The sequence below is a fragment of the Larus michahellis genome, chromosome 6 (genome assembly GCF_964199755.1).
Source record: "Larus michahellis chromosome 6, bLarMic1.1, whole genome shotgun sequence".
Taxonomy (NCBI): domain Eukaryota; kingdom Metazoa; phylum Chordata; class Aves; order Charadriiformes; family Laridae; genus Larus; species Larus michahellis.
The window spans coordinates 41,999,519-42,024,405 of record NC_133901.1 but is presented as its reverse complement, the minus strand read 5'-3'; the positions used below and the strand labels follow the sequence as shown (position 1 = coordinate 42,024,405).

The 24,887-nt window shown below is 39.8% G+C and overlaps 1 protein-coding gene across 12 annotated transcripts in view; it reads left to right on the top strand.

Moving 5' to 3' along the window:
- The window catches only part of GRID1 (glutamate ionotropic receptor delta type subunit 1), a 587,031-nt gene that overhangs the window by 527,541 nt on the left and 34,603 nt on the right, over positions 1–24,887 (top strand). For 9 of the 12 annotated variants that reach the window (XM_074590686.1, XM_074590680.1, XM_074590687.1 and 6 more), the window contains 3 exons: positions 4,220–4,415; positions 11,972–12,138; positions 13,488–13,728. In XM_074590686.1, coding sequence (XP_074446787.1) covers positions 4,220–4,415; positions 11,972–12,138; positions 13,488–13,728 — 604 coding nt within the window. Of the gene's footprint in view, positions 1–4,219; positions 4,416–11,971; positions 12,139–13,487; positions 13,729–13,983; positions 21,716–24,887 lie in introns of those variants that run through there. The other 3 variants (XM_074590691.1, XM_074590689.1, XM_074590690.1) reach the window with 3 other exon arrangements.

Below are 24,887 nucleotides of genomic sequence, written 5' to 3'. Positions count from 1 at the left end.
GTAATACAGTTTTAAAAGACACCATTTTTGTTTAGATTGACCACAGATACATTTACTTAAATCAATTGGTTTACACGTACTTGCCTATTACAGCAATCACACAGTGGATGTATTTATCTACAAATTGAAGTTCGGCTCCTATAACTGTAAGTGAGGAACATCGGCTTTTTCTGCTTTACTAAGCTTTATCTTTAATCACACTTACAGAGAGTCCTTAATGGGTTGTGAGATCCAATAATTGAGGTGGTAAGGTTAATGGGGCATCTTGCTATGCTACACATTTTTGTTGCAAATAATTTTATATATTAAATGCATGAAATCTTTGCCATAAGAAAGTGAGCCAAGAATTTGAGTAGCTGCTGAAGATGGGCCCAGCTAATGGCTGGTTGCAAAAATAAAGTGTAGTAACAATGACAGCAGCTGTCTTTAGAGAATGACACAATTGTAAGATACAACCAGTATCCAAAATGTGGCAGTGAATGATTTTGTCTAGCGATGGCAGATCTGAGGGAGTTAAAATACCAATAGTTAAAACCTGCATTTGTGATTATCTTAATCCATCCTGTAAAAGCCAGAAGATACTAATCTCCATTCGGTGTCTTTTATGTATGTGACCATACCCGCCATGCCCAGATCTTTCGATCACTTCCCTGGCCATGGAGATGCTAAGCATTGCCTCCACTTTCAGCACAGAAAGACAGTATGGAGACGTTTTTTATACCGAGTAAGAACAGTGATCTAGAGCATTCCCTGTCAGGATAATTTCTGAGGGAGCTTTTTGGCTAAGTGGGCCATTTGGTAAAGGCATAAGGTTATTTTCTCACTCAAACAGTCACCGTCCTTCTGAATTTATGCTAAAGGAACTGATGGTAAGCTTGGTTACCTGCTGTGACCCTCACTCTGTCCTTCGGTGATCATCTCTCTCTCTCACAAGGCATTTCCAATGGTGCCACAGAACAGAGAATTTCCTGTGTCAGCGGCTGTTCATATAATACATCAAAGGGGGCACCGCAAGAAAAGCACATGCAATCCTCAGGGCATGCAATACTCCTTGTTATCTCTTCTAAGGAAATTCTGCCAGGTAAAGGGGCAGTAGTTGTCTCGCTCCCGACACCCAGGCAAAGGCTGTGCTTCCCTCCCTGCCACCACTACTGATTATCTGTTTATTGGACCAGCAAAGCACTTGATTTAAACCCCAAATTTGCGCGCTTTTCCTTGTGATGTTTAGAGAATTGAAGAAAAAGTGCTGCTTGGAAAGCAGGATGTGCTGTGCTTTTGTATAGTAGTGATTGTCGATAAAATGTAATTTAGCTAAAACAAAAGTACTGATTGTCAATAAAGTACAATTTAGCTAAAACAAAAGGCATATTTCTGACAAAAAGCTTCCACAGCAGTAAAGGCAGTAGAATTGATCCAGAAAATACTGACATTATTAAAATTGCAGGTTTAATTTCTTTTTTTTTTTTTTAATATCCAAACTCTCGAATTCAAACTTTCAAACAGAAGAGCAGCGTGAGCAGTAGGCACTTGTAAAGTTATCAGCTGAAAGCTCTGTTAAAGAACATTAGCTAAACATGTTTCTGCTACTGTGCTTCTACCACACATGCACTCCTACACACGCTGAAATCTGTACGCCAAACTGGGTGTGAAAAAGGTTGCCACAGAAACCCTCCTGTGTGTATTGAGTACCTTTCTTTGTCATTTGTGCATAGAATAGACAGAAACGTGTCTTTTAACAGCCGGATCATCCATCCCAAGGATGGAAGCAATTCCATGGAATATGAGTAACTTATCATAAAAAATAAAGAAGGACCTAAATGTAGCATGTAATTATTTAGATCAAGACTGGAGGAAAAATGGTCCTGTTCACTGACATGTACAGGAAACATTTAGGAGACCAGAGTATAACTTTTGGGATTGCTAAACATAGAAAGAAAACCAACACGAATTCCTTAATTTTTCATTAGAATTTTGAATTTCCAGCAATCTCCAGGGTGTTCATTTTGTACTTTACCAAAGTGCCATATACAGAGCTAGGGAAATAACAGGAGGTTTGGGCTTTGATGCAACTCCCAGAGTTAGCCCAAATCCACAAGTGTGCAATGTATAAAGAGAAAAACTGTTCACACAGTCTTACTTAAAGCTGCTTAGCAGCTTAAAATGATAAAAAGTCCTTAACACAATTTAAGAACTTAAACCACTTAAACTGTTTGAAGCAGCCTTGTGAGTTCGAAGAGTTTTGGCGGGGGTGGGAGAGGCATCCCTGCTGAGCTGCAGCTCTGGGGACAGGGCTGGCAGGCTCCCACGCAGGGTGTCCAGGCAAAGGGGCCCTTTTGGAGCCAAACTTGGGAGGAGATGTGTCGGAGAAGATCATAGAATCATAGGATGGTTCGGGTTGTAAGGGACCTTAAAGATCATCTAGTTCCAAGCCCCCTGCCGTGGGCAGGAACACCTCCCACTAGACCAGGTTGCTCAAAGCCCCATCCAGCCTGGCCTTGAACACTTCCAGGGATGGGGCATCCACAACTGCCCTGGGCAACCTGTTCCACTGCCTCACCACCTTCACAGTAAAGAATCTCTTCCCGATATCCAATCTAAATCTCCCCTCTTTGAGTTTGAAACTGTTACCCCTCGTCCCATCACTACGCTCCCTGATGAAGAGTCCCTCCCTGTCTTTTCTGTAGGCCCCCTTTAGGTACTGGAAGGCTGCTATAAGGTCTCCTCAGAGCCTTCTCTTCTCCAGGCTGAACAACCCCAACTCTCTTGGCCACACACAGGCTGGAAGATGGAAGAGTTTTATGTAGTGTTGTGGATGTGCCCAGATTGCTTTGCTTCAAATTGCATTGCAGGGAATCTTACAGGGATATGAGCTGTAAGCAGTGGCATCCCCCCAGTTGAAACAGGGAAGAGGGTGGCAGAAAAATATTGTCCGTGACAAGTCTTCAGCTGTGGAAAACAGCTTCAGGGCCAAGGGAAGGTTCCTCAGGAGCATTGCGAAGAAATCTTCTGTGAGAGCTGCAAGGCAAAATGTTTTGCTTTCCTGGCTCCAGGAGTTGGAGGCAGGTGGGAGGTGGCATGAGTGCGTTTTTCGCGTGTTTTGAGGAGGACTTTTCTTTTTCTGAAAGACAGTTTTGGGGAAAAAGAAACAGAGGGAGGCAGGGGAGGGTTGCTTCCGTTTGACTGATCTCAAACAGCTGGTCAGTTGGTCATATCAGAAGCATGTCATTGTTACATCAAGTTATGCATTTATAAAACATAAAATAAACCATTATTTATAAGGTCCGGTTTGGTCCCTGCTGCAGCATGTGGTGGTCAGTGGTTAAATGTGTGTTTGTGTGTGTGTACGCGCAGATGAAAAAAATGGTGGCACTGCACAGAAGCGATACTTGAGGACAAAGGAAGGAGTCACAGGAATGGGGGCGAATGTGTGAAGGTGGAAAACAGCTAGGATGCTTCTTCCGAAGGCAATGATGCCACCTTAAGTGTTTTGAAGCTTGGCCTGGTTTTCATTGATGCAGGCAGTGATTTACACCTTTGTCTGCAGAAAAGGCTGTAAAACAGGAGTGAATTACATTCTGTGCAATTTGAAAATAAATGGTGCGTTCACAGCCACTCACATTGAGGCCCATTTACACTTCTAGAGTGGTATGATGAGTAAATGAAAGGTAGGCCTGTGTGTGAATGAAAAATGCCTGTTTTACCGGAGGCTGTGAAAAGAGAGAGAGAGAGACTTAGTGGAAATTGGAAGCGAGACTTTTATTTGTTTGTTTAAAACAGTCGTATCGATTTGGAGTCAGATGGAGTATTGGTGTAACTGCAAACTAATTCCACTGAATTCTGCGAAGTATTTCTGGTGATGCTGATGGGGCTGGAAGTTCATATTTATAATCTGAGTTTTTCCTGTGCTTGAGTAAGTCTTTATTGCATGATATTCTTGTGCAAACTTGGCATTGTAATATTTAATATGAATGTTATCTGTCCAAAAAAAAATCTTTACTGCGGCAAAAAGTTGCTTGGGTATAGTTAAATTCATGTGATCTCAATACAATTAAATTACTCCTTGGTTTTCTTCTATGATGAAGAATGAAATACGCAAATGTTACTCAGTGAGGATAAGTGCTTTCTGACTAATGACAGACATACAAGTAAACCTTTTAATGAATGAAATCTTGGTAATGTACTGTGTAATACTAATATCTCAATATTGCTTGAATTTCAGAACATTTCAAGATCTGTCCAAACAAATGGATATATCTTACGGTACAGTCAGGGATTCAGCAGTGTATGAATACTTTAAAGCAAAAGGGACAAACCCTTTGGAGCAGGATAACACATTTGCTGAACTGTGGAGGACTATCAGCAAGAATAATGGGGCAGATAATTGTGTATCGAACCCTTCTGAAGGCATCAGGAAGGTAAGACTGAATCACAGGGGGTTTTATTTAATTTTTGTGCGGTGTCAATATTGTTTGCATGGAGTTAACAATGTTAAGTCACAGGAAAGCAATTACATAGTCATTAAAAAAACCCCACCCCTATCTAAAGTTCCTTTTAGTAACTCGATGACAGATAAGAATCATATTTTGGGGTCATTGTTTTGAATTTAACTGCCTTTGCGCTGCCTAAGTCTTCAGTATGTAAGTCCTTCTTTGGATCTGGCCATAAGGTTTCTAATTATTTTGGGAGCTCCGATAATATGGCTTTGAATGTCATTCATTATATTATCCAGGTGCTGACTCTTTTCCTTTGCTCATTTGAGGGAGTTTTTTTCCTGAGTTGATGGATTGAACTTATTGGAAACATGAGTAAGAATCAAGGAATTCACTGAACATACACTAATTTCTCTTAGAACAGAAATTTAATGCAAGATTTTCTTTGTTTATTCCAAACTTAAAGAAAACACATATACTCCTTCACATGTCACCATGCTTTCATGTAATTTTTTTACCATTCTTATGTCAGTGGATGCTCTTTAGCTGTGAGATTGTAAATACTCTTATTCTGTAAGCCTACTTCATGCTGCCATTTACGATAGCTAGATTTGCCTAAGCCAGAAATGTAACTGTAAATTGTCAGACTGTTTAGAATACCAATTACGTTGTCTGTATGGAGCTGGCAGCTTTGTCCTATCTATGTGATAATAACTTTTCATATTAAGTTTGATTTCAGTATTGTAGGGTGATTTTTATATAACTTGATCAGCTCATTCAATTAACATCAACAATAACCGAATTTACTTCAGTCCCCAAAGCTGACCAAGGCTGCTATTTGATTAGACACCTACATAAATTTGGCTTAATATTTAATAACATTGTCAACTGAAGTGTTGTGTTTATAGTTTAAATATCGCTCTTCCTAGCTCATTGAGCTCTTTGAATAAACAGACAAGTTTTCCGTGTCAAGTATTAAAGATAGAAATTCTGTTTTTCTAAAGGAGAATTGATGTCAACCAAGGAAATGGGACTTTCCATCCATAAACATGTACTGCTGCATGAGAGAGATGTAAATGTGCCTTAAAAATGTGTTTGATAGGAAATGGGAAATCTAAAGCTCCCTAGCATAAAAAGATCCCTAACACATTTTTCTGAATGAGGACTTGCCCAGCACAATGCAAAAAAAAAATAATAAAAAAATCACTACTACCCTTTCTCCCCTCCTTCTCCTTTCCATTTTCTTCAGACAGCATCACAGTTCAGCTGCAGTTACACACAGAGCAATGCCACTTCAATGCAAAACAGGAGAGTGCTGCTTATTTATGGTACAGGCAGGTATTTCAGATGTTTGTCTCTATTCAGTTTACGTTTCTCCATTTCCCAGAGATTTTCCTACTCCCTTTGACTGGCTAAAAACAAAAGGATAATAGTGGAAGAAAGTCCTGAAAGCTTTTGTGGCATTTGGTTGCCATGGCAGAGGTCTCTTTTCAGACACAGCACAGTCCCTGTAGTCACAGTGACCATCTCCCATTGTCAAGGCACAGCTTTTCCAACACTGGAAGAGCCGCGGAAAGGGCATTAATGCACTGCAAAGTCACATAAGCGACAGAAGGGTGTTTCAGAGCTGGGGGCGCAAGTTGCTTTTGTCGTACTCCCAAGGCAATTGAAAGTGGTCATTGCAGATGGAAAACGTCCTCCTATTCACAAATGTGTCTGCATAGCGTAAGAAGAGGTTACCAGACAAATCACCAGTCCATACAAAGCGCTGCTTTGCCACTTGAGTTTTCTGGTACTCTAACAGATGAGGGTTGACTAACGCTGTCGTATGGAAAGCTACAGCCAGGATGCCCAAGAAGCATGCAGCGCGTAGCTCCTGCCCTCTCGTCCCAGGTGGACATTGGTATTGGAATCACACACATTTCTAAGCCTTTGTAAATCTAGCAAACTGTTTGCATAATTCCCGGTGGCAATCAGTTCTTCTACATATTTAGTTACCACAACATATGTAATAACCTGTGGCTTTTTGCCTTGTGGGCAGACATTTTTGTTTTGAACGAATGAAGTAGTCTGATCCCTGTGTATTCCCATATATATATATATATCTTTTGTATCGATACGTAGGAGAATTAAACTGTTACTGTATTTAAAAATTGTATTTGAAAAATACAAACTGTATTTTTTAAATGCCTTACTGTGGTGGAGACTGTTTGTTCCCCTCTGCAATCAATTTGGTGCCAAAATTACTCTGAATCCTTCCTTTTTTCCTCTATGTCACTTTTGATGAAGTGATAAAAACCAAGCACAGTAAATAATGTGACTGTATCATTCATTTAGGCAATGGCACAGTTAAGAGTCTATTCCTTCCCTTTTTTGCTTCCTTCAAAAAGTTTCTCTCCGTTAATGAACACTAAACATTAAATCAGAGCATTTCTCGTTGAACAGTCACCTCTGTTAATTTTTATTTTGAGAGCAAACGTAATTTAAAAGTTCAATGAATAGAATTTTTTTAGAACTATTTTTTCTAGTAATTTATTGTCCACAATGAATTTTTTATTGTGAATTGTGCTTGTTCATCCGTGTGTTTTCATGGTTCCTCATAAATTTCTCCATTCTTGACCCATCAGCCTTTGGAGTAAAAGAAAATGCTTCCTTAAAGCCTGAATATATTACATCCTTTAGTGGCTCCTTAATTATATTAATTTTTCAATCATTTCAACAGGATTAAATGGCATGTTTTCTCTTTATTAGAACTGTGTTGCTTCTCTTAAAGCACTTTTTTATAGATAATAAATGTTATCCAGGCATGTTTTCGAACTATTCCACTAATGCCAATGTAAAGGTCACTTTTTGATATTTCTGTAAGTACCAGACATATAATGGGATCAGCTGCAGTGACACTCCGTTCTGGCAGTAAATTAGTGATGAATGTTGCATTATTCTTGCACTTTTGTCTTTAGTATGGTAGCTTCTTCATAAGGTTCAGATAAATCACAGACATATCAGTTGTTAATCTGAAATTAATCTTTTTTCAAGTTGTTATTATTTCTTACCATGCTTTCTTTGCAAAAACATCATTTTATGTCAGTAAGCCAGGATCCTTGAACGATATTCTTCCGTCTCCCTCCATGTTGAAGAGTGACACTATGAGGTTGCTTACTGCTTTTCTGAAGTGTTACTATTCTCTTTGTGGTCCTTCTTATATCTAGGAGGCAATCTTCCCTGGCCTTTTAATTTTTTATGATTGTGAAGAAGAAATATTTTTGATAGAAGTTTTCCCTAGGGGCGTCATTTTTTCTTAAATCATTTTTCTTAAACCTCTTCAACCAAAGATATATCTAGTGTCTTTGGTGTAAACCACCATAGTAGTTCCACCTGCATGGAATAAATGAGTGCTGCTTTGGCTGAATTTCTGTTAAAGAGGTTTTTTGAAAATTTAACTGAACCGTTTTTGTTTTGTTCTGTGATATGCCTGCATGCTGAGAGTCGCAATAAGGCCATAGCAAAGGAGCAAAATATGAAAGCCAATTAAAAGTCTAAAGTATAAATTCTAGCTTATTATTCTGTGTTTCATTTCAGTCATTCTTTATTCGAGCTCTTACCTATTCTCAGCTGGCATTTGCCACATTTCCTTTTACCATCTCAATCTATATATAATCTTTGCAATGATGTCTGATCACTAGAAGATTTTTATTCTATATTGGGCCCTAAAAACATACAATGCAGGCTTTAGGTGGCTGAGCTGTGAATGCAAGAGCCTGAGGATATGGATCTGTGCTGTATTGTGATCAGGACTCGGTTGCGTGGGTAGGTACATCTGTGTCATATGCAACTAGGGAGCCTTGATGTGCTTCCTGCTCGTACACCCCATGGGTCAGCGCCAGGTGTTTCCTGTAGTTCTTAGTCTTCCTGCATCCAGTACCACTCTGGCCTGGAAGCTGAGGGGTATGCACAGGTGCACGCACACATTCTTTCACGTGATGAAAATGAAATGTGTAAGCTACTTTTTAAAAGTTTTTGGTTTGATTTTTAGTTGAAAATAAGTGTCAATTTGATTTTATTTGGCTTTTACTGCTTGCCTAGTGAAGGTATATAGAAAGTAAACGTATCTCAAACACACGTGTGTGTCTGTAGTTGTGTGTTTTGTACATATGTTTTTCAAAGTTTGTAATTTTTTTTTTAAACTGAACAAATGATACTGCTTAGCTGTCACAACAGACATGAAGGATGCTGAATTTAGACAGCAACTAAACATTTGGTCATAAAGAAGCTTTCCATGCAATGAACACACTAATAGTATGAGGTCTTCAGAGAAGAACGTTAGGCAAGTGGAATAAGTTTTGGAAGAGACAAGTCTTCCCTTAGGAAAAAGGGATCTTTGGAGATTCTGGTTTTGGCAGTCAAAGAGGAGAAACAGCCTTACATGCGTTATTTCAGGGAGTTGAGAAGTATGCATAACTAAGAGTTTAAAACTCAGATTCCTGTTTATGCTAAAATGATCAGACTGTCGGAGATACAATGCTTTACAGATGTGGTACTGGATAGAATGATTTATGTCATAAAAAATATAAAATTGATATGAAGAGACCTGGTAGACTTACAGTTGTATGACATAACTTAGGATAGCAGCATTGCAAATGCAAGAGAAGTAGACCTTGTCAAAAGATCATCTGTCTAACACTGAAAGTCAGTGTACAAAGCTCTTTTATAAAAAAATAACATACAGAAAACTTGGGCTTGAAAAGTAGAATCAATAATGTGATTTTGCTGTAGACATTGCCTTATAATTGAAATCGAATATTTGAGGAAGACTGGGTTCCTCACGTATTACTAAGAAAAAGATGAGGAATGTATGACATGTTGTCAGTGTTCTTCTTTTGTAAATTGTAAATTGGAAAAGATGATTTACAGAGCAATTCTGAAACAACTAAAATATACAGCTATTTAAAACAAACATACAACAAAAACCAACCAGAAAACTGCAAGACACGTTTTAGCATAGTGATTTAGGCCAGATCTTTTCTGGGTCTCCTCTTTCTGTACATCCATCAGGCAAGTTTTTGTTCTTTAATAACATAGATTTTGAATAAATTCTGTGTACGGTAACAAATGCTGTTGTGTTTGGTCCCATGAGTACGTATTTTTAATGCGCTTGAACTTGGACAGTTTTCTATCATAGGTAGCAAAAGCCTGTGTATTATTTACCGTAGAACACAACCTGCCTGGGATGTGCTAAAATAGGGCTTTTGATGGTCCTACCTTGCCAGGAACACCAGTGGGACTGGTGCCCGTTGCCAGTTGTCCATAACCAGGTAGGAGGCCCATCAGCACCATCACTGATGTGAAAACATAAAATGTGAATCATTAAAGCCAATCACAGGAAGAGTGGAGGGCAGGGTGCAGAGATTTGCTGCTAACAATCCAGTGAGTTATGGGTACATGATCATTCCGAAAATACTTTTGAAAAGCACATTTTAGACTTCCAAGAAGGTAGGTTGCTGGCTGAATTATAGGCTTAGATGCCTTGAGGAATCACTCCCTTGCCATCCTTAATGTTTTACGCATCCCTGTGTTGATAGGTTGTGAAGCCTTTTCTGGCTGTCACGTATAGTAGAGAGTGATTTGGTTTTTTTCTTTCCTCCTGTGTGCCACCATTGCCAGTTTAGGTAGACAGCCAGGGATAGTATCACAATGCAGATGTGGCAGTCTTGCTCTGGTCTGGTTTCATATAGTGACGTTTATGTGCGAGACATTTTTATGAACATGCTAGATTAATAAGTTATGTCACCTAAATCAGCGTATGATTTTAACAGTAGAGTTCTGTGGCTTGTATTTGAATAATTCCAGTAAGGTCCATACTCTAGTTTAGATTTTAATGATGTTTTGTACTAATATAATAATAGTTGTCTGAGGCTATATGTATTAATAACTCACCAGGGAGGTGGCAAAGGAAGAACTGGGGAAAACCCCATCATGGTGGCATACCCTTAACAAAAAATATTTTCCAAGTAGTCGGTACAAGCTCATTTAAATCTTAGCGAGGAGGAAGGATATCACATTTTTACTCTGGTTTAACTCAGAAGCAAATGAATTTGGGGATCTTTGATTGCCCTGATGCAGGTAAAAGGGAAGGGGAGGGGGAAAGAGGTGGATTGTGGCAAGTAGCTTACAGAAAATCCAAACGACATACCTTTAATCTTTGTTTGCCTAGATTCTACCCACTAGAGGATAACTCGCCTGTTTGATTTATTGTCATGTTTAAACAATTGTCAGGGACTTCAGGAAGCTATGGTTTATATCAAAGCACGGTGAAGTAAAATTAGCTTAATTGCTCAACTGAGGAATCCAATATAATAAAAGAACTAAGGGAGGCTTACAGGTGAATTCAAAACTGAGTTTACACAAAAATGGAAAATATGGGGAAGGATAAGCTAATTCCATGTCAGAGCTGCAGCTGTGTGCTGGGGGAGCTTGATGACTTATGATTCCCATAAAGAAATATATGCAGGACTTCAGCTCCCAGCCTTGCTTTGTTCTGACCTAAAGAAAGTCTGAAATCATCCAAAGTTTTAAAAAAAAAAAAAAAGGAAAAAAAGAAGCCTTGTAAGTGTACATTCATGACTACTCATTTATTTGCATTAGATGTTCCAGCCCATCTGTTCCATTGTGCTCTGTAAGTTCACTAGAGACTTAAAAACATACTACTTAAATATATTAGGAGACCAATGATTACTTTAACCAAACAAAATGATGACTTTTTTTCTTTACTGAATCCCTATCCAGAGATGTTTCTTACATCTTATGTTAAGTAAGACGATTTACATTCATCATATGCACTGCGTGCAGGCATTGGTTTGAATCCCAATTAATGCTGACATTTAAGGATATCTGCGTGGGTGTGTGATAAAATAAAACAATATTTGTCCCAAAAACTGAGAAAATAGGAGATGCTGGTGACTCTTCTTACCTGTGAAAAAAAAGAGGAACTCTTTACGCTCAGAGCCTGCCTTTTGTTACAGGACTAACATAGCTCTCAGAAGGGACTTTATTTATTTGCAGGTTTATATGAGGAAAGCTGTAAAGTTACCATTTTGTTAACTGTGATGACTTGGAAGCACTACTTAGTGCTCATACCGTACCTGTCTAGTTCCATGAATGTGTGGAACCGGTCACACTCCTGCTAACTCATGTCTCCTACAAAACATACATCAAATTTCATCAACTAAGGCAATAGCTTTCATTTATAGATAATTACCTGCTATGTGAGCCTTGCCTACACTTACGGTTGGCTGTATTATCCTATGTATTCCTATTAAAAATGGAAGACATTTTAGCAAGGTTTGAAGTAGATGAGGTCCTGCTGGGAGAGGAGTGTGTTAGAAAAGTATTAAGATGTTGGAGGTCTACAGATAAACTGTGACCTGATGAAATACTACTGTGGAGTAATGACAAGCTGAGGGTTTGTTTGCTTGCTTGGGTTTTGCCCTACCTCGAAATGTAGTTTAGTTTAGATTTTTGTTGTGTTCATGGTGTATTTGCAGGCGAAGAAAGGAAACTATGCTTTCCTGTGGGATGTGACGGTGGTGGAATATGCTGCGCTGACGGATGATGAATGCTCTGTGACAGTCATTGGAAACAGCATCAGCAGCAAAGGATACGGGATAGCACTCCAGCATGGGAGCCCCTACAGAGATCTTTTCTCTCAGAGGTAAACTGAAACAAAGCTCGTTTTATAGGATTCCTCTCCACAATCAGCAAGGCATCGCATATGTGGTTTGCATTAATTTTGGCCATTACTGAATAAATGACAGCGAGTAAGTGACAGCAGAGAGGTTATGAGTTCCAGCTTCAGCAAAGCTGCTACTTCTGCTTGGTGTGCAGCTGCTTAGGGAGGAGGGGACTGGAGTTGTGTGTGGCTGCGCACCTCCAGGCAGCACTGCCTCTGGCAGAAGAAGGGCTGATGTCCTCAGAGCCATGGGTGAGCTAAGGGAGACGCTGAAGAGTGATCTTTGATTCATGCTGTGTTTTGCAGGCTATGAAACAATGTGTTGCTCCCTACAGTAAGCAAGGAATAACTCCTACAGGATAAACCAGGGATGGAGAGACAGGTTGAAGCCTCACAACGGTACAGGAAAACAAGAAGTGCTGAGCGTTGCGTGGGGTTGCCAAGACTGAGACTACAAAACTAGGCCATTTAGTGATCTCTGAGCTATCAGCTAGGAATACCTTTTTCATGGGAATGCGTACCCTGAAATGAAGACATGCAGTTGCGCAGGCATGTGTGGCCTTAGCAGAAGGCGAGCGGGTGCTCTGCTCCAGGCAGGGAGCTGAAGCATTGTTTCCTCGTCTCGCTCCTTTATAAAAAGGGGTAAAACTTCAGCTGCATAACCAGAGACAAAGCTGCCTCAAGAGAAAAGATTGTTAGTAAACAGCTAAAACAGTTATCAAACCAAATCCAAAATGAATCATTCACAGAGAGAAGGGACACTTCACAAGAGGCAAAACAATGATTAATTAGCAACCGTTAACACAGTAATTCAGGCGTGAAGTAACAGCATTGAAGTAAAACCCTTTTGAATAAACTACATTTGCTGAAGTAAATGAGTTGGTCGCTGCTTCAACAGATTTGTATGAAGTGGTGCACAAATAGTAGCATGTTTAGTCTCGCATGATTTTGAAATTGTTGTGGGAGAGCAGCAGTGGAGTGGGTTGAGCATTTTGCCTGTGGGACCAGCTGTTGCAGCTGAATGTAGCCAGACCAGCCATGACTAACTGGAGTATAGTGATTTCCCTTGGAAACGCTTCTTGCATTGCAGTGTAATTTTTGACAGTCTCTTCTTTTTCTGAAGTCACGCAGTGGAATTTACCTGCTGCTGTGAGTAGGAAGAAATCCTGGTATAACTGAGTTACAGATGAAGAATGATACATGGTGGTGGTGATGGGATGGACTTTTCAGTTGTGGGACAGGAAATTTAAGAGTTACGTGACATGCAGAAAAGACCAAAAAACTGAAAAAGTATCATTGCAAGTAATACCTGTGTTTTGAAATTTCTGCAGGATCTTAGAGTTGCAAGAAAGCGGAGATTTGGATGTTCTTAAGCAGAAATGGTGGCCACGGATGGGACGTTGTGACCTGAATAGCCACACCAATGCACAGACAGATGGGAAGGCACTCAAGCTTCACAGTTTTGCAGGCGTTTTCTGCATTTTAGCAATAGGCCTTCTTCTTGCGTGCTTGGTGGCAGCATTGGAGTTGTGGTGGAACAGCAACCGTTGTCATCAAGAAACACCGAAAGAGGTCCATAACTTTTATTCTTATCACAATTAAAAGTAGAAAACACAAAAGAAAGAGGGAGCGAGTGGAAGTTGTGGGATTTTAGGTGCTCTCATACAATAAATTTGATTTATTTTGATTTGCCATACTAAGCTTTGCATATAACTTTTTGGGTGGTTGTTTCTAAACAAATTAAAAAAAAACAAACCATGTCTTTTGTGCACATGGAAGGTGCCAAACTGACAGCCCTGGAGACTAAAGTCCTCTATTTATTTATAGAGCAGATACAGCACGGGCAGCAGCAGTGCAAACTTCCCCACATTGCCCCACCAATGTGCCTCAACCCTGACCTGGAGAGACCACCTTTAGGGGTAAGAGAGTAGTTCAGAAACATGCCCTCGGCCTCTCTGCTGTGATTGACGGGGAGGCCAGTCACGGGCACCCAGTTGTGCCATGCGTGGTAATGTTTTCTCTGATCTGAGACCCCCATCCATCGGCTGCGAGAACCATGTCCATCCTGCGCAGGCTGTGCAGCTGCCAGCCAGCTGGGTAGCTGTTTTCCTTCATGGCTGACCTAGGCTGAGTTTGACAAGGTACACGAGCAATTAAAAATAAACCAGCTAGTTAATAATTGAGTAAGCTGTATTGCCATGACAGTGTTTAAATGCTTCCTTTCTTTTGAAACCAGTTCTGTTTATAAAAATAGGAGCCTCTGAGTAAACCGACCTTCATATGACATATTTTACCTTGGAAAACATATCTGAGAATTTCTTGGGTTTGAAGTTTTCGTGTGCAGCAGCGAGTAATAGTTAGCAATGCTATGATAGAATAATTAGTCCATACTCAGATCTGTCTTGCATGAAGCCTGTGTTTGTTTACATAGATTAAATGTTTAACAAACTAACCTCTTGTAATTTTGGAGACACTGAGGCATTTGTAGGTGTTTTCATCTTGGAACAGATGTTTTTTACAAGCAAATAATAGCAGTGAGGTGCATTACAGCTGGAAAATAGTACATAGCCCATCAATTCCAATCTATGTTTCTCAGGTTGCCAGGAGTACTACACTAATTGACATACCTATTACCTGTAAGCAATTCTGGCAAAGGGGATCTGAAGATATATGTTGCAGTCTGTAATGCTGTGAAATATTTATCAGTAAGATTCCACTCTTCTGAGCTCCTGCTTCTCGCATTTGAATTCATCCATCAAGTGTTCGGTGATAAGCATCTGTACCGTGTTTGTGGGACAAAGCTGCAAAGTCACTTGCCTGTGGCTCCGCAACGTTTAATAGCGAAAGGGACATTTTGGTGAAAGGAAGCATGTCTCCGCTTTGCACAATGCAGCACTCCAAAAGCAGGCACAGGGAGAGCACGAGTAGGTACTCTTGGTTATAAAGAAGCTCTCACATGAACAGAAGTGCGTATTTAATTGCTCTTTGGTTAAATACTGTAGCATTTTGCCCCTGCTGCCTTGTAGAAGTCACTCCTGCTGTCAGGTAACCCCAAAGGCCCCCCCCGCCCGTTAGCGTTGCTAAGGGCTAAACCCTAGCAGTAGACGGTTCACTGCTCACTGCGAAAGCCTGGCAGGGCAAGGGGCCAGGACGTTATTTGAAGTGTCCTCATGCTGCGTGTGCACACGTCCTGCCGTGCTCCGCAGCGTGTTCCCCTCTCTACCCTCAGGGACTCATCCTTGTGCATCTTTGTAGAGCGAAATGAGGATATGCCCCAAAGGCAGTTTCATATTGGGGTAAAGTGAAATAATTCACTCTTTTATTGCAAGGAGTTTTAAATACTCAGTTTCCATCTTCCTGACTTTAAATATTTTATTTTTGCCCACCTCCTTTATTTCTTTTCTTATATCTGTGAGATGGATTATTACAGATCCCTGCCTACCCCATCCCATCCCTCTGCACCTCCTCCCCTTTCCCTCCCGTGCATTCTCAATTAGAGTGGCTCTGCACGTCCTCTTTTGCAGTTTCTGTGACAAACGGTAGAATACTTTTAAGCTTCCATTTTTTTGAGGTACACTAAAGTTACCCATACGGTAAAGCCATACTTGGGAAGATCCACCTGTGTGTGGGGCTGGGTCTGCCCTTAGCATGCAGCCAGTCTGGGTTTTGGGAAGCAAAATAAACTGAGGCACAGGAACAGGCTCAGAAAGGGTCAGTGGTGTGGGTGCCGCGGAGAGAGAGGGAACAGTCAGTGGGAGCCCTGGCACAAGTAGGTGTTAAGGTTGAATGAGAAAGTGCGTGTTCCCGAGGAGAAGGCACGGGGATGAGGGCTCACAGGCCGAGCCGGACAGGTGGAAAGTGTAAGAGGGGCACGTGGGGTAGGTGGGATGCAACATCATGAGGGGTCCCTGAGCAGCACAGCTGGGTGCAATGAGAGGTAGGCGGCTAGTAGCACCTCTGGATCGGGTCAGAGCAGATGGAGGGAGGGGTGGCTGCTGCCCAGTGCCATGGGCTGGCAGGGTCTTCAGGGATCCTCGGCTGGACCATGGCACAGCCATGTTGTTGGTACAATCTAAGCTTCATTTCCACCCCTAGCCCCTGCAGATCGGGTTGTATAACACATTAACCATACCCTGAGCTCCCAGCGCATACCCAAGGCTGGTGGTGTCCCCGGCTGGGGGTCTCAGCCCCACAGCCACAGCAGCTCTGGCCCCTCTCCCGGGCCTCTGGGACCCCTGTAAAGCAGAAATGGGTACGTGACCAGCTCGCCCACAGCTAATGGCCACCTGCCCCAGGAGATGGCACTCTGATCACAGTGGCCACAACATCCACTCAGATAACTTAGCAAACAAATGTAGCAGGTATTTCTTGGTAGATTAGTGGGCAGTGATATTTTATTTATGTACTACTAGTGAGGAGGGATTGAAGTGGGATTGCCGATGGCTCCAGTAATTAAGATAGGAAACCAAGTTTCAGAAGAGATGGTGTAGATTGGTTGAAGATTTTCAATGTATTTAGGAGACTCAAGTTTCAAAACATTGGAAAGGACAACATCCAGGGGTGAGGGGCACATTGAGTCCTGGGGACCCCTCTGCTTGAGTCAGGAACAGTGGCTGAGCATTGCTTAGGGGGCCCAAAGAAAAAAGATTTGATCTCCGGGAGGGAGTGTATTTGGGATATCTCATTTCTGTCACTGTGTATTATCCATCATTTCTACAGCAATAGCCATAACAACAGAGCTGCATATGCATAGCATATACAGAACATGGAAATCTGCCTCTTAGCCGCATCTGATACTCCAGCCAACTCATTAGTACAGTAACAGCTGCAAACTTAAGTCATGCTGCTGATTTTCTTCTACTTTTGGGAAGGCTTTGGCGAAACACGGGTGTTGTGATATCACCTAAAAATTGTGGGAACTGGATTGTCTCCCAACCATTTTCTTCTGTGAAGTGCAGACCTTGAGGAGAGTCACGGAAAGGGCTGATTTTCTTGCAGGCTAAGATTAGACTTTGTTGTCACCTCATGCAGAATTCACCTTATGAGGCGAAGGACAAGGAGGCAGTGTTTGGTTTCTGTGACCCTTACCCTGTTAGGAGCTTTATAAATCCATTGTAGAAAATTACAGTGGATTCAGGATTGAACAAGGAGTTGTCATAATTTGCAGAGCTCTTGTGTAACGTTCTCTCTTTGGCTTGACCCACTTGGTAGGCTATATCATGCCAACAAGTGCCAACTCAAAAGACAAAGAGATGTTGGGAAGATGGATGCATGACTGCTCTGGCAGATTTATGACAGGGTTGGGCAGCCGTGCAGCTTGCTGGAGAGAGAGAGAAAGGATTTTTTTAGAGACTGTCATTTTTTATGGTGAGGGTCTTTGAAGTCTGTGGCTGGAAGAATGTGCACAGCCTTCATTAGCATTGGAGAAATGTTTTCAGCTGACATTAAGGTGTTGATATTTGCCAGTTCGTTGTCTTTTCCACTTCGTAGTCCCTTGGCTTTTGTGGAAGTTATCCTGAGACAATATATTGAGTTCAAGGACTCAGATGTCTGTGTGGTATAAATCACAGCTCTTAATTACAATGAGTGTGAAAAATACAGTGTTAACTATGTAACTGGGAGGGCCTGGAAGCCTACCTTTTGAAACCTGACAGCCTAACTTGGACTTTGATATTAATCTGATCTACATTTGTAGAGACTTTATAGGAAGAGTTGTCAGATGCAGACTACTTCCAATTGGAATATTTTTTACAGTGTTTGCATATGAAGAAAACCTGCCCCACCCAATTAAAAAAATATTGTTTCTACCCATTAAGTCAATTCATTGAGATAAATCTCCAGGAAAGATGGACTTCCTTTACTTTCCCACAACTACAGTTGCCTTTGGTTCACAATTCTGTCATGCAAGGAATAGCTAAATGTCTTGCTAGGAGAGTGAAGGCTGGATTGATTTTCTTTTTCAGGGTGTCGATACAAGATATTTTCATTCTATTTGAAGCAGATTTGTAAAAACATTTCTAGTGAGTTCTGCTGTAAAAATCTTTTAATTCTTCATTTAATCCTTATCAAATCAGATTAACAAAAGAAAGATTAGCTCCAACATCAGGAAACAATGTATAGCTGCAACACCATGCCATGACCTTCTATCAGGGCTCAAGTTTGTAATCTCTTAAAGTTGGAAAGATCTCTAGTAATGTTTATGTTTAAATGCCCTTATTATTTTCTAATTCAGAAAAAATTACATTTGGTCATCTTTTTGAAATTGGATTTACTAGAATTTATAATCATCGTCTCCTAATCATAGTTATTACTCAGCCGTCCTATATCCACATTCATATTTAGCCAGCTCATACGTATATCTCTGCGTGTTAAAATCTCAGATTTACACAGCTGCTACTCAGCCTGCAATACTCATACCTGATCTTTTGACTTTGATAAAAGTCAGGAATTTGGGGAGTTGTAAAACAAAAAAATGAGAATTAATATTTGTTCTGGCATCTTTGTTCAGTCACTCTATATCCATTCTGAATAACTGAGCAATCAGATAAAGTTATTGAAACCTGGTACCGTAGAAATGTCGAGCTTTCAACAATTATCTCTGGTTTTCTGTATGTTTTGGTATGAGTCCTATGCATTTATTTCATGATATCAGTAAGCTATAATATAACTTGGATCATTTAACTGCTGAGGGCTTCGCCACATCATCAGGTTGTTGGTATCATTTATTCCATTTAACACACTGAAAGACAGTTTTCAAATCTTCATTGTCATTATGATCAAGTGTAGCTGCTTACTGCAGTGGACTCCCCAGCATCCTCTGTGCTTTATCAGCTGTGTCTTACTGTGATGTACGATTCCCCTTGAAGATTATTACTTCTGAGATCTCTTCAGAACTATTAAGAAAGCACTCCTAGTTCTTCCACATACTATACTCCAAACCAATGAAAACTTAGAAGCAAAGATAAAATATCATATTATTCATGGAAAGAAAGTTGAATTCCTGTATTTTTCACTGTGCACAAGTTGTATTCACTAAAAACAAATTAAGAGGCAACCCCACATCAAAGAACATTAGTTACTTACACAGAATGATTTTTCTGCTGAATGATATTTGTTGCATCTACCGTAGAAGGTGATATTGATTCATGTATTGTTAGTATAGGTCTTGAAAGACAATGTTAGGATGATCTCAAGAAACTCTTGGTTTGATTCTTTCTAGCTCAGATAATATACGTTATACATCAGAAATGTATTTTCTCCAAACTGGCTGTGCTACTCCTAGTAGTATGAGTGTTTCAGAAACTTTAACCAGCGTGTTTGCGATTTTGTAGTGCATGAAGTTTTGGGATTTTTCTTTTTAAGTAATAGCATAATTTTCCACGTCCTGAGTTGCTACTAGTCATTGCCTCATAACTTGTGTCAAATTTATAACTCATTAACAATCACAGTCTTCATAGCTTAGTTTGTGATTTCTTAACTTTCTCATGCTTCTGCAAAATCATTTTATTCAACAAACTCTTTTCACTTTTCTGTTCTCACTTTGTATTTTTAAATAATTAAAAGGGGGCAGCGATTCACGTACTGTCCAGAGTGGGAACAGACTTGTGTACTAGTAACAGCATCTTATCATTCCTCTTTCCTGCTACTCCCAGCTTAATATTTTGAATGTTATTGAATCTCAAAAAGTCTAGACTCTGCAATACTCTCTAGCTCTATAGGATAGTGGGAAGTAGCAAAATTACTTTAAAAATTATCACAAATATCTTGGCAGTATGCAGCATAAAAGAAAGAAAACCTGTATCTCTGGCCACGGCAGCCTTGTATCATCTGCCTTAAGTTCCCTGGTTTCCATGTTCAATGATATGCAAATTCCAGCCTACCTCAAAAATCCGTATTTCCAGCTTTAGCAGTCATGCAAGTTACCCCCTAGGACTCTCCTCTGGTATTAGAAGACTATGAGGCTCAGTGTACCTTAGAAGTGGAAATATGAGCTAGCAGATACGAGTCCGATGGATCATAATTTGTCACTGCTAAGAATTGTGGTTTGCACCGTGTTCATCTCACTTCAGTTCTCCAGCCAGGTATTACTCCGTGGCAATCGAGGCTTCCGTACTTTCAGCATGGTGTCAGCAGTGTTGTTTTTGATTATTAAAGAGTCTTATGCTTTCACCATTATTTTCACTTTCCTTGTCTTTTTCTTTGTCACTTCATTTACCTTGTCTCCTCTGTGGTGTTATCTTTTTATCTGACAATTTGATTTCCCCCGGGATGATTCCTTTTGAAAGTGAAAGGAAACATAAGATCATCAAACGGATATTTTATTTTCCCTTCATTGCATGTCCTCTATATTTTATCTTGTTTTTATTTTAAATTATTTTTTTCTGTATTTTTATGACGTCTGAAATCTTTGTACGTTTTTTGCTCAGTTGCATATAAATGATCATTTGTTTGTACCACTGTATTGTATTCTACTTTTCTAAGATTAAATAAAGTTTTTTGGGGGAAAATAAATCATGCAAACACTGGCAAAATAATGCATTTTAATGCCATGTAGAAATTCAGTTCCAGACTAGCTTGGAATATAATAAGCTGGGAAACTTCATTTAACTAGCATTTTTAAATCAGCAAAGCGGTGTTAGGAATCGGTCATCCCAGAATGCAAAGTTTAATGTTTGATGATGAAGTATACGCTGGAAGAATCAGTTGGGGAAAAAAAAGAAAGGAGGATATAATATATAAATTGCCTTGTACAGAAACTGGTAATAGCTGGAAGGGCATCTTAACTAACTCAGTGTTGGCTTCTTACATGAGTGAAGAAACAAGATTTTCTCCTTAGAGATCCCTTAGCAGTGAAGCAGATATGCTGAAATATCTGGTCACAGACAGTGTGCTCATCCAGAATCCAATGAAATCAGTCAACTCTTGCTATCGATCACCGTAGATTTAGGTCAAGGCTGTAATGGATTTAAAAGTGACAAGTCACCCCCATGATTAATAACAGTGGGCCCAGGCGTCTGCTATCCAAAGCAGCGTTGAAGCATTCAAGTTTGGTTCTGGCATATTTCCCTAGCTGGAAGGAAGGGATTTTTGTGTTGGTTTAATTTTTCTCTCACTCATGTAAGAAAACCCCGCTAATAGGATTCTTAGGGATATAATCTGGATTTACACAGTATGAATCTTAGTAGGGGGGAAAAAATATTGAGCAGAAATAAACTTTAAAAAATGAATGTTGCCATGCAGGGAAGTCAAAAAGAAACAACCTTTTTGAAGTTCCAGTTTGGTAATGAAATTAAGTACTTGCTTAAGTTGCGTTACATCACCTACCCCAGAGAACGTCTGTGGCTACTCGTGCTTGGCATGAGCTTATGTATTTTACTGAATTGGAGCCTTAATGTGTCAGATTCTCTTAGATTCTTCACACAATGTTTACAGAGCTAATGTTTGTATATTTTATCTCAGCCTACAGTGGTATTTTAAAGGTGACATTCTAAGGGGGGGGTTGAATGTTCAGTAATAACAAAAATCAGTAAAAGTTTAAAATAAAAAACATAAAATGTGACTGTTTTCTCAATATTTTTTTTTTCATTTTTGTGGTTTGTAAAATGTCTTAGTTCTTGATCCAACTAAGCATTTAAATGTACGTAAAATTAAATGAGAGTTTGATCCTGATCTCACCCAAATCACCAAAACACTTCCATTCATTTTAGTGGTGTAGAAATCAAACTTGAGTTGCTTTGAAACCAACAAGTATAAAGCATAAACTAGAAGTTACCTGTGCATTGAAGTGATTTGCTGAAGACTGAATTTACCGTACAATAATATTAACAAGCAAATTATAAATATCTATTGAATTTAAATAATTTTATAATACCTGAAATAACCTGTGCTCAATATTAGCAAAATATTAAGGAATCACAGGTACTAATATTGTGGAAAAAATATATATTAAAAAAAAACCAACTTGATGGTTTGATTATGATTTTCAGTAAGTTCAGAACCACATTTATGAGCACATATATAGAAAAGACCTACCTGGACTTACTCAACGTAAAAAGTACTATTTCTTCAGAAGTAGTCAGTATCCACGATTTCTCTTTTGGGAAACTGATGGCCAGATTTTTATTACGCTGATCTATTTTAATGATTTGGCTGGCCATGTCTTTTCTCATGTCAAAATAGGAGCTTGGGCAGTATCCAAGATAAAGCTCTGAATGAGGGTGCGGAAACCTTTTCAAAATTAATTTTTTAATTAAAACATTTGTGGCTAACAGACAAGAGTAGGGGTTTTCTAAGGCTTTCACATGGCTGGAGTAGAGAGGAGAGGCTTTGCAAGGCAACTATCGCTGGGCATCAAACAGGTTGTAGAAGCAACTCCTTGCATCTCCTGTGCCAACTCTCTCTTGTACTCCTGGCATAATAGGAAAAAATGGGAACTTTTGAGATTTGAATGTGACTAGGCTGGAATGGTGAAGAAGGTTGATGATAGAGCAATCTGTTATGCCTGATGCTCCAGTAGAGTAAATCAGTCTGTTAAAGGGTAGCATTGCTTTGCTTTGGGCTCAGTAGAGTGAAAAATTACATCCCTTGTGGACTAGATAATAATTTAGGATTTAAAAGCTGTGTAAAGCAATGTAAAGAATCCATTAATTTTTAGTGCGTTTTGGAACAGAACCTTCGCTAATTTAATCTTTTCTTTGTAAAAGAATAATCCGTCACCTCACAGGGTCATTTTAGATGTAGTTGGATTCTGAAAATGCCACCCTCTTCAGGGCCATCCTCTTTGGTTGCAGTGGCTAGAATTTGCTATTTCAAACGAGAAGTATAAGAAGTAATAAGTATATGTTTGCTAATAAGAGTGAAATATTAATCACATTGTTAGCCTCACTATCTTGATCCTTTTTTTTCTCCCCACGTCTTCCTTTCCCTTTCTATCTGGAGATGGCCAATGTGATGTTGGGCCTCAGAAGCATGGTGAGAATTTATGATAAACATACAGATAATTGGCTTGTTGTTGAAAATGCCTGCACAGATGAATCCTTGCAAGTTTTCTCCTCATCTTTACCTCTCCCTGGAACTCCCCTTGAACCTAACGTTCATGTTGTTGGAAATGCCTATAACTACAATATATGCAGTGTGTGCACAGTAAAGGTTTCCCTATGTGCAAGTTCTCCTTTCTCCTGAAAGAGTTCCTTTGCGGAGACATTGGCATGCTCACCAACCAGCACTCATTCAGTACTGCATTTTGCTGCTCGTGTTGAAAAATGTTTCTTTGCATTCTCTTACTATCCTGTTTATTTTTAACCTCATGAACACTGTGGCAACATCTGTGTAATGCGAATCAGTCATTCATTTTCTTTGTAGTTGAGATACCAGCTTCTAATGCTTGTGAACCAAGGTTGGTAAGGATTTTAAAGCTTGAATACCTCAGCATGAGGCTGAATGTCCCCTTTCTTGTTGAGTAACAAATGAGGATGCTATCACAGCCTCTTGCCTTGCGGGTTTGAGTCTGCTGTTGGTTGTGAGAACTAGCCAGTGTTTCTCTGCGATTGCGCTGAGTTCACGGATTGTGATGAATGTGGGAGCAGATCACTGCAAGAGACTGGGGGGCTACCTGCTGTCACCTGATGTGCAATGTTTGTCACATTGGTACTGTGCCCTGCATATTTATTCTCACATTGCATGTGGATGCAGTTGAAGATTAAAAAGAAAACAAAGGCAGATGTTTAGCTGGTTTAAATTGGTGTGCATCATCAGCTTCAGCGTCCTGGTGGGGAGCTTATTGTCCGGTGTGTTTCTGGAGAAGCCTCACGGGCACGGACTATGGGACAGTCACAGCCAACATCAGAATTAGTTCCCTGGCTAGATGTGATTTCAGGTTAGATAAATCCAACCTGGATAAGGGGCAGCCAACATGAGTGTGGGAAGAGATGGACTGCTTCACGAAGCTCCTTTGTGAAGCTAAGAAGTCACCATTACTTGATTGATCTCTAGGGTTTTGGTTTTACTCTCACCAATTATAGATATTTTCTGGTTGTGGGTAGGTGGGAATAAACTTTGGCCATTTATTTGAAACCATTTTCTATTACATTAATATCATCTTTGCAGCATTCTATTATTTCTCACTTTTTTTCAGGTTTACTTAGAAGGGAAAAGAATCTTACTGTCTCTTCATAAAGGAATTTCTGCTCCCTGGTGAAGGAGAGCACCTCCTAGTGAATAAGGTGGCCTCTTGTACATAATTTTTTATGAAGTTTTCTTTCTTTGAAGATGATTATACGTTGAATGAGATTAATATATTGCAAAAATCTTTCATTTCTTTTATCCTTTCATTTGGATAACAGTCTACTGGACCTCAACTGATGTCAGTCCCGATGCATTCTTCTAACAGATGTTTTATGGATGATAGCTTAGTTAATTGCTAATTTAAAATACACAGTATAGTTTCCACTTACAAGAGCAGAAGCTTGATTGTAGAGTTGAGCCTATTTATAAAAGTAGTTTTTCAAGTGGACTCTTGAGGTGCATCTGTACTTATTTCCCATAAGATACTGTCACGGTTAAACCGGCATCTAGCAGAGTACACTCAGAAACCACTCCGCAAATTTTATGTAACTTTATGTAAGTGCTATGTGACTAGGTCAGTTGCCTGTGTTAAATTAATGGCACAAACATACATCATCGCTGCATCTGTTTACACATCTGTCTGCATTTCACTGCATTGCCGACTGTGG